Raw genomic sequence first — 10206 nt, forward strand, 5'->3', positions numbered from 1 at the left:
ATGCTATAAAGAACCATAAACCTACAAACAGCAGCAGTTTGTGCACACTTGCCAATTGAATAGGATCTAAGCTCATTATTTAATTTTGTTATGGAAGGAAACCCCCACCCCCTCCTGTTTACAGTGCTTTATCAAACAACAAACCACGCTGCTTAATTTTTCTGAAATATTTGATTCTGCACACYACAACATGTTGCATAAACTCCCAGCTTCTGAGTGTTCAGGAGTTTGCAGCGTCTTTCAGCTGCTGTTTGTGATGCGACTCAGACAGGAAGTGGTCTTCATGTCTCGTCCAGCCCATCATGTGCCGAGAAAGTTCTTCTCCAGATAAATGAAGAACCGCTGGAACATTGTTCTGCCCTATACTGTACCCTAAGACCGCTTCATATTTTTGAAGGACACTTTTGTTTTAGCGAGCTGCGCATCGCAGTTCACTTTTCTTTTTCCCCCTCTCTCCCTGCGTGTCGGGAGTGGAGCTCAGAGCTCACCCTGCGTGCCTGTTAGCAGGTAACAGCAGGTACAGGAAGTGACAGCGGTCAAAATACCTCAGAAACTCACCCAAATAAGCGAACTCGGTGAGATTCAGCGTTTTATACTGGCTTACGATTTGTTTAGTTAATTCTGTGATTCCATCCGTGTTTCATTAGCAACTTATAAAGGGTAATGGAGCAGGAGAAGGTGGATTCTGATTGGTTGTTGTTGCACACATTTACGCCATGTTTGATCGAGTAAGAGGCTCACAGATGATTACCGTGATCGACCTGAATATTTTTTCTCAATATATAAATGCGATCAACTAATCGCCCAGTGCTAGTTTACATTTGTTTTTAAAAATAATTAGCTGAATTTCTCTCATAGCTAGGTGTTTTGTGTTACGATAAACATTTGGGTAAAATTCTCGTTTACTGTTTTTATTTTTTTCAATTGTGTTTATTGTAAAGTTTAATTTAAATTAAATTTTAAGTGGCATTAAAGAGGTCCTATAAGTCTTAAATTTAACTGAGCTGTAGGGACCCTGTAAACTTGCATTTGTAACAAACATCAGTAAAGACTGACTTGTAGGAACAGTAGCTATGRTTACGTCTGCAAAATTCTTTGATCGGATTGAAATGTATTTGGATTAAATAATCGGAACATACTGTTTACACGGACACAATCCAATCAAGACGAGTGTTTACATGCACCGGTCTTTTATTCAGAATAGAAGAACTGACATGCGCAGTTTCTAACTTTCCCTAAAAAAAAAACAGAAAAAAGTTCTACTTACGTCATGAACATAAACAACTTCTGAGCGCRCGGAATAGACCTGCGACAGGTTTTAATAATGGTGGAGACGTTACTGCACTCCCTGGTTCAGCTACTGTTTGTTTGTTTTTTATTTTTGTAAAGCGTCGCAGGCTGTGTGTCTTCTTTTATTGAATGAGAGAACTGGAGGGAAAGTTTTGTGCTGCTGGAAACAGTACTGTTGCCCCTCCCTCCACAAAAGAGCAGAAACAGGTGGATGAAAGTCAGCGGACATGTGCAGTAGGGTTGGGCAAAATCGTATTGTGTGCAATTAATCGTCAGGAAAACATTAATCGACTATTTTTTGGCACTTGACGATTAATACGATTAATGCCACCAGGCAGAGTCCGCTCGGTGCTCCTCTCCACTTCAAATGTGACGAACGTTTAAACAAAAGTTCTGTAATTTATCTATCGACACAATTTAAAATTTGAAGTARAGCCTGAAGTCTGTYATTTTGACACAYTTTGAAAAAGATTTTTAGGAAGAGCAAATCTTTCCCACTAAARTGGTCATSTGACTAGGACATAAGGGTGTCCAGGGACTCCAGGGATTAATCGTCAAATTAATCGTTWTSGSRWAAWWKCKKKAWTWAWRKWMYWTWAWTTTTTTTTGCCAATATCGCCCAACCCTAATGCGCAGTCAGGTCAGTTTTCCACAATCAGAATAAGATGATCGGATTAAGTGTTTACATGCACGTCGTTCAGATTATCAGTCGYCATAAACTACCTCTCTCATTCCAATTACGAATTCATTCGGATCGAGCTGAWTCGGGTCGGAATAATCRGAATGGGGTGTTSAACTGACACATTTTTATTCRGAATGGCCGTTTAATCCGATTYTTTATGTCCATGTAAACGTAGGTACTGTCAGGTTATATAAGCTGCTTGGTTTCAGTAACTTGTCTTGAATCTTGAGGTTTCTTTGTTTCTTTTTAACCAAAATCAACTGATATGTTTCTTATCGGGCTAATGCAACACATCCACACACACTGCTTTGTTTTACCTCAGCCCTGTGTCTCCTTGCATCACATGACAAACACCCAAAGGAGTAAGACTACCTCGAGGACATATCAGTTGCTGCACTTCAGCTGTAACACTCTCTAGGTGCAGCTTTAGGCAAGACTGTTCTAAAGTTTGAAGAAAGTGTTGGGTAAGAGGTAAAACACTCAATGTTCGTGGATTGTTGAAATTTGTGGTCTTGAATGTAGCTAACGATGTCACCTTGCTTAGTGGAAGAGTGCAGTCTGGTTGTAATGAACAAGAGCCTCAGTGCATGTCTAAGAATTTAAACTTGATTTTAATTCTCACAGGTCAGTTTTATGTGATGATGACACCTCCTGATGTCATTCAAACGGGAACACAACGAACCATCGCCCCACGCACACAGCCCTACCCTGCGTAAGTATCGCCTCTCCCTGTTGCTCATTAAGAGAACATTAATAATGAAGCCTCAGACACCTCTTAGTTTTTTGTCAAACACTAGTGTCTCATCTTTGGTAGTTGCTCAAAAATAATGTTACGTTCAGGCTTATTAAATTTATCCGATTTGTGTCAATCTAAATTGATTTTTATAGTTGACTGTCAGTTGCAACATGTTCGTGAGCATTTCTCTCTTTCAGTGATATAAAGCACATCTGCAGCTTGATTGACACACTCTTTGTAATCAATAAACTCCATCAGTTTGAAATACATATTAAATGACAAAGTCACATTGATTAAACAAAACAGGCTAAGTTCATAAAAAATCCAGATGCCAATGCAGGGAGAGGCTGTAAAGGAAGCTAGAGTAAAAAGAGTCAGCAAAGGATGTAACGGTACACCATGTCATGGTGTACACGATTAGAAAGACCAGGCAGTTGCTACAGATACTTCATTGTCTCACATGAGTAAATGCGGTTTAAACTCTTGAATGTAAAACAACTTCCACATCCGTTCCAGTACATGAACGCTCAAGTTTGGTTCTTTTGCTGCAGTTGGTGTTTCTTGTTCAAGGCTCTTCCTCTGGCCAGAGGAATAATTCCTTGAATTGTTTTATTTTTAGCACGTACTGGTCAGCAAGGTTTCCTCATTCTCTTTTTCATAAACTCATACAGTGTAAAAGCAACAAGCTTCATTACAGTTGCACACCAAGCATGTCTGACTKCTTTGAACTTTTAGACACATTACTAGGAATAGGTAATTTAGATTATCAGCAGGCTCACTTGGACAAAACAATTTACATTTTAGTTCAGTCTCTTCTGGATTACTTTGGTTACTTATTTCAATCAATCAAAAAATACTTTGGTTACTTATTTTACAAAGAAAGCTTCACTTTAATGCCAAAAAACTATGTGATCCTGGAAAATAAAAGCTTATTTTTTATGATGCAGCCATTTGCTTGCCCGTTTACAAACCGAGCACATGATTGATTGTTGTCAAATTCAGTTTACTTTGATCAAAATGAATATTCATTTATTTTCCTCTAGGTTTATGCTTAAATTGATGAAATTAAAATCATCCTCATGGAGAGAATACTACTTGAGTTGTAGTTTGCAATAAAGCCGCATGTTCTTGCCATGTCTTGTCTGTTTAGATGTAAATGTAAATAAACTGTTTTTGTTGAGGGCGACTTTTAAGAGTTGAGCAGTTTTTTTAGCTTTATAGCCATGCAGCGTCATTATACTGATTTCCTGTGTTAAAGAACAAACTGTGTTGAAATTCATGTACATACAGTGAAATGTGTTTTTTGTCATTCCTCAACATGTCTGTTTGCAGTATGTCTGATTTTTTTTTTTTTATTCCCTCACCATTATCTTGAGTTTCAAGATGCAATAAGTGCTAAATAACAGTGACAGTTTCATTGACGTGTGAACAAAGTGAATGAAAACTTCCCACCTTATCTGACATTCGCAGAGATGAAAACGAGCTGCTGCAACGTGATGGTTTAAGCTGGTGAGGACAGTTTTCACATTTCTTTTGCACTGCTTTTTTTTTTTAATTATACAATAAATGAATTAATCAAATAAGATCACCTGAACAGAAGCAGCTCACAAACTGCCCTCTTCTCCTCTCCTCCCACCCTGAAGCCCCCAGTGATTCTTCAAGCTTTTCATGTGTGCATTTGTTCACTGCCAACCCTGATCCATAGCTGTTAGCTGTGCTTGTGGCAAACAAATTGTTCCATTAGGACCAAAAATAACTAGGTCATTGTTTTCAATTTGGAAACAATTGGCTCACTCAGTTATCTTTATTTAACTGTGTTTTTGAGGTGTTCTTTGTGGTAGTAGAGGTTTGGTTTTATTTAAAATAGTTTTTGAATTTTAGTGTAAAATGACTTGCCTGAGTTGGTTTGTTTTCACACTGAATAGAAAGCTGCTGTTTTTTTCCCCCTTAACTCCCTTATCTTTACAAATGGAGTAAGTTGAAACATTGTGATGTCAATTTTCCAACCTCTTCACGTAAAATCAGTTAATGCTGACCAGCTAACACTTGAGGCTGATATTTTAAATCATTCACAAAAAGAGTAAAAAGTTCAAGCTGCTGTTAACAGCAGTAAATTATTGTGTAATTCACTGTCTGATTGTCAAGGCCATTGCTTCAGTTATGATTATAGTAACCCTTTAGAAGAGAGTGCAGAGGGTAAATTTTAGACTTTTCTTTTTATTAATTAATATAAAACTGTACAGTTTTTAAATTAAAATAATTTGAACAAAGTACCTCAGCACTGAATTCCCGTAGAAAAAACTTCTTGGGAGCACTTAGCTGATGTGTGGCTCTGTGTTGTGAAATCAAGATGGATCCAGACATTATTATGAGCTTGCACATTTAGTGATTCATACCATCATCCACATTTTTATTTTTTAAGAGTACCATCGGGCAGAATCCATTTTACAGCTGAAATCCCATTAGGCTATATTTAAATACAGTAGAGAGCGTTATTTAGCTTAGCTGAGTATCTCAGAGGAAGCTTTCAGCAGTTGATGGGACACATCCACTTTTTATTTTGCTGTAGAGAAAGAGAACAAACAAAGTAGAMGGGTGATTCTTTTTATTATAATTATTTTTAACGCAGAGAGCAAGCAAAATAACTGCACCAATTTGCCAGATTTTTCAAAACAAATGAAATATTTAGCGATGCTATTTTTTCCCCCCCTCCAAACTAGAATATAGTGGAGACGTAGTGCAGTCAGCATAGGGTGAGTTGTGACCATGTTATTGGCTTATTGGTGCCATGGTGGCTGATTGGCTGGTACTTCSCGGCAAGTCTCGGTGACTTAATTAACAGAATCCTAGGGGTAGATGCAGAGACAAGAAACAGTTGTGTCACTCAGCTAGCATGATTTTGTAATCTTACAGCYTAAAGAGACCTTATCCTCTCTCTGGGCTTCACCTGGGAGAAAAGCAGGAAGAAATCTGACCTGGTTGTAGAATTGTTGTTAAGTGGCTCAAAGCTAAAAAAGCTTGTGCATCACAGTCACACGTTACCTCACATGGCTTCTCAGTCTTGATTTTTTATTTTTTATTTTTTGCCGAAGGAACTTCAGAGTCTTGTTTTGAATAAGCAATTACAGCCCTCTTGAATTGAAAGATAACAGTGAAGAATGGTATAAATAATAGGCACAGGATTAGTTAGATGTAGGGGAAAGGATTGGATTTGTGCCTGATTGTCTGGTGCTCAGAGATGGGAGATATTGTTGTGTATGAAAAGTGTTTTATTTTCTATTTATCTGCAGGAAAATGGACGGACCCCGAACGCCTCGAGATGAAAGGAGGAGAGCGCAACATAATGAAGGTGGGTAATTAGGAGTGATTGTGGCTTTTGATTTCATCAGACAGTGCAACACAATGCGGTGTGGGGCTTTAATGGGGACGTTTCTGTTGAAAGAAAATCGCCAAACCCTGTCAAATCATGCTGTTATCCCCAAAATAGATAACATTTGATTTCAAGCTAACCACTAGAGGTCGGTGTTGAGCTACCAAAGACAGGAAGTGTTTTTTTACCCTTTAAAAACAAAAATCTGGTTTTTGATCCCAAGAATACTAATAATATCTCTGAAAACAGAGTAAAAAAAATTAATGTAGAATTATAAATTGTTTTCTGTTTATTTGCTGCCAATTTCTCAGTCGAAAGACGACGAAGAGACAAAATCAACAACTGGATTGTCACGCTTTCCAAGATGATCCCTGACTGCAGTATGGACAGCACCAAGACTGGAGCAGTAAGCCATATTTCACGGCGCCCCCCTCCCCCATTTTAAATTTGTCCTTTTCAGCTTCGTGACTWCATCTCTGTCCTTTTAGAGCAAGGGTGGCATCCTGTCTAAAGCCTGCGACTACATCCGTGAGCTGAGGCAAAATAACCAGCGACTGCAGGAGAGTCTAAAGGAAGTGGAGAGGATACAAGTGGACAATGAGCTGTGCAGGCAGCAGGTATTAATATCAATGCTTGCTCTGCCCTGCAAATGTGGCATCAAGTGAAGTTTCAYTGACTTCAGCAATGCATAAAAGAAAGTCTATGAATGATAATTCAAAACGTTCCTTTGAGGTGGTCGGGTGTAGCAGATAAATAAATCGGCACATAAAAAGGCAGCCATAGTGGGCTGCATATGTGGCTCTGAAGATTGCTACTGCACTGAATAGATTGGTTTGCTGCGCGGTGCTCTGCTACATTCAATGGTTAAGTCTCAGAAGCATAAAATTCAGCCTAGCCCCGTACGCGTCTTCATTTCTCCAAAACAAACCCACCGAGACTTCAGGCTGTGTAGCTAATCATCACAGGCTGACAAAGAGGATCAAAGAGTTTGCACTCTTATAATGAGAAATGTTACCTGAAATCAGTGCTTTGAGAGGCAGTGGGAATAGCATACACAGGGGCTGTGTGAGAACCAAGTGCATGCTAATGCCTTGAAAGTATTGTGCGATTTTGGAGCTCTGGGGCTGCTGTGTCTCCCTCTTGAATCTGAGGCCCGCGAGGCACTCGGCAATATATTTTTTATTCTGATGCTCGAAGCTCAATATCCTACCCTCAGTTCCTTGTTGGGGAAGCAGTAAAATCAGAATTCACCTTAGGGAAATGAGGCAGAGATGACATACCTCAAGATTTGATAATCCAGTTGGTTGTGGACAGGGCTGTTATTAAACAAGGCCGCAGGCATTTTCTCTAATCCCAGGTACCGCACAGCCCCGTGTATGCATTACCAAAACTGAGTCTCATCAAACAGAAAAGTTTGGTCTGTGAACTGCAAGCTGCGTTTAGCTGTCATGGGATAAAAGATGTCGATGATGAGATTTTTCTTCCTTTGTTCTTAAGATTGAAGAGCTGAAGAACGAGAACGCGCTGCTGCGAGCGCAGCTCCAGCAGCACGGCATCGAGATGGTCGGAGAGACGCCTCCGCAGTAAACGAGATGAGAAGAGCGGGGAGGAGCGAACACCACTCGAATGTGTCACTGACACCGTGGAAACGCAGGCGAGATGATTGGAAAAGGACTTGTGGAGAATCACTTTCTTTTTAGTGATTGCCTCCTTTCCCGGGTTCTGGGTGGCGAACCCTTCACAAGCCATTTGCGGCTGCACTTGACTCGTCCAGACCTATTGAGATAACCACCCGTTGCAACTCAGTAGAAGTGTTCTCCAAGAAAAGATGTCCCCTCACCTTCATCAGAGTGCTTATCCAGCACCAGCTATGAAACAGAACCTCTGCTTGAACATCTCCTATGTTTTGTATTTATGTAGCCTCACTAATGGACTATGACTTTTGTTATCTAAATATGTTCCTCGTGAGTTTGGTTTTTCCCTCGATATTCATTTTGTCATAGGTTTTGCTTTTATTCCTTTTGTGTTTTTGAGTTGTGTATTAATATGTTGTTTTTAGCTCATTTAATTTATTAGTCTGCTTGCTGACAGAAGCCTTGATGGAGACCGTTACACTAAACTCATGCACCCCGAAGAAGCGGACAGGAATTGCTTTTGTTTTGTTTTTTAAWAAGAAAACATCAAAGTATGCAAAATCACAATTCTAGAGACAAAAATAATGTGACACACAKAGATTACTTTCTTCCAAAGACAAACGAGGAGCTGTGCAAGCCGGTGCCTCTGGGCTGATTGATGTAAATACAACTTTTCATGTTTTAATACAGATGTTACAGAATGTTAGATCAGATTATCTCTGGGAGTCAACAATCAATAACTCATTAACTCCATGCTGGCCCTCCGTCACAGTCATTACCATGAAGTGTGTGCAATCTTAAAGCTTGATTTGGAAAAAAGGACAGGAGTATACTTGAAACGTTGGGCATTTGCTTGATTGAAAAAAAAAAATAAAGTCAAAGTAAAGAAAGAAATCACTTACAAACTTCCAGTTGTTTAAGTGGCGTTTAATTAAAATGCAAACGTGTGAAACATGCAGACAATTTCCATCTCAGCACTTTGGATTGTCGACTGGAGAGCAATGCGGCGCAGGTCCCGACTTTTGCCAAATCATACTTAGGTACTGTGGGTTTATTTTTATCTTTTGTTCACGTGTGATTTAGCATTGTCTCGGTGTGTGTAAAAATGATCCCCACATGGTTTATTTCAAGCTGTTTGCCCTATTTTGGTTTTGCAACTCTTCAAATGGAGCTCAACACATATGGGGGGTGGAGGGGGCACCCTGGAGAGCAGCACTCAAAAGACTCTGCTTACTATGGAAAAAAACAATACTCAGAAATCGTGCTGCACTTTTCACTCGAGCACATCTAGTTCTCCAAGAAAATGAACATTTGAGGTGGGAAACATGGAGATGATCTAGTTTTATTCTCCGCCCACTCAGYCAAACAGGAAATGAAGTATAAATTAGATTTACAAACAAAAGACAATATTAACATTGTTGATGATTTTGTAAATGAAGATACATGATTTTTTTTTTCATTTTGGGTAATGTCAGTGAAAATGGATGAAAGACATCAAACTTTGGAGCAACTCATTAAAACACGATTGCCTCTTCCTACGAACAGCTCAGGATCCAGCAAAGCAAAATCAACACTCAGACCCCATGGCTAAATCCGGCGYACCACCACATTTAAATATCTGAGACTTCTTACGATTACAGCTTGTGCTTTCAACGTGCTGTTCTGCTACAGCTGCTAGATCTGAAACCACGATAAGACTCGTTGCAGGTGTCTGATCTACCAAACAAGTCTCAGAGTTGAATGATAGATGTGCAGTAAAATAATTTTTATTTGTTTTTATGGTTCAGTTAGAGGAGAGCAGAAAATGTGAAGACATTGGAAGATGGATGAAATATGTCTTTGTTTTTATGGCAAAAGGAAGAAGAAAGCTTTTTTTTTCTCTGTAGCAGCCTCACTTTTCTCAGGTTAGAGACATCTTTTCTAAGGAAAATGGTGAAAAATAAAACTTTCACTTGATCTTAAAGGATTTTTTGTGATTTATTGTTTTTTCAATGATCTCTGAGAGATGTTTTATTTCAGTTTGATTCACAATTTTTTTTTATCACAAAAAAATAAGCCGTCTTTTGGATTAGAAAAGGCCCTTATTTAAATGTTCCTTCACAATTCTATAGGGCATAAATATCAAATTTATTTGTTACTATAATTATCACACACAAATCCCTCACTCAGCCATAATCTTCAGAGCTTGTTTAGATCCCAAAATCCCTCAAATTCCCCTTCAGGCCTGAAAGACCATCGCTCAAGATAGAATTAATGGTCTTGTTTGGATCTTCGAAGTACCAGTCACTCGCTGAGCAGAAAGGTCAAGGATGATGGGATTTCTAGGACCTATGTCTTATTTTCTGTCAGACCACAACTGTTTCTCTATAACATTAACAGAAATGGAATTATCGGAGTTAAGAATAATAATAATAATAATAATAATAATAATAATAATAATAAAAATGACATTTGAATTGACAAACAGCTTCATGTTTTTTCAAGGTTCCATTAA

General features: G+C 38.8%; 1 protein-coding gene across 2 annotated transcripts in view; it reads left to right on the forward strand.

Annotated features, from left to right (window-relative positions):
• usf2l (upstream transcription factor 2, c-fos interacting-like) overlaps positions 1–9675 on the forward strand; it is a 21533-nt gene extending 11858 nt beyond the window's left edge. The window contains exons 6-11 of one of the 2 annotated variants that reach the window (XM_014025618.1): positions 2597–2684; positions 4179–4217; positions 5999–6057; positions 6390–6484; positions 6567–6695; positions 7576–9675. In XM_014025618.1, coding sequence (XP_013881072.1) covers positions 2597–2684; positions 4179–4217; positions 5999–6057; positions 6390–6484; positions 6567–6695; positions 7576–7665 — 500 coding nt within the window. In that variant the 3' untranslated portion in view covers positions 7666–9675. The remainder of the gene's footprint in view (positions 1–2596; positions 2685–4178; positions 4218–5998; positions 6058–6389; positions 6485–6566; positions 6696–7575) is intronic. The other variant, XM_014025619.1, reaches the window with a different exon arrangement.
• The last annotated feature ends 531 nt before the right edge of the window (positions 9676–10206 follow it).

Source organism: Austrofundulus limnaeus, unplaced genomic scaffold (genome assembly GCF_001266775.1).
Source record: "Austrofundulus limnaeus strain Quisiro unplaced genomic scaffold, Austrofundulus_limnaeus-1.0 Scaffold488, whole genome shotgun sequence".
NCBI classification, from domain to species: Eukaryota; Metazoa; Chordata; class Actinopteri; order Cyprinodontiformes; family Rivulidae; genus Austrofundulus; species Austrofundulus limnaeus.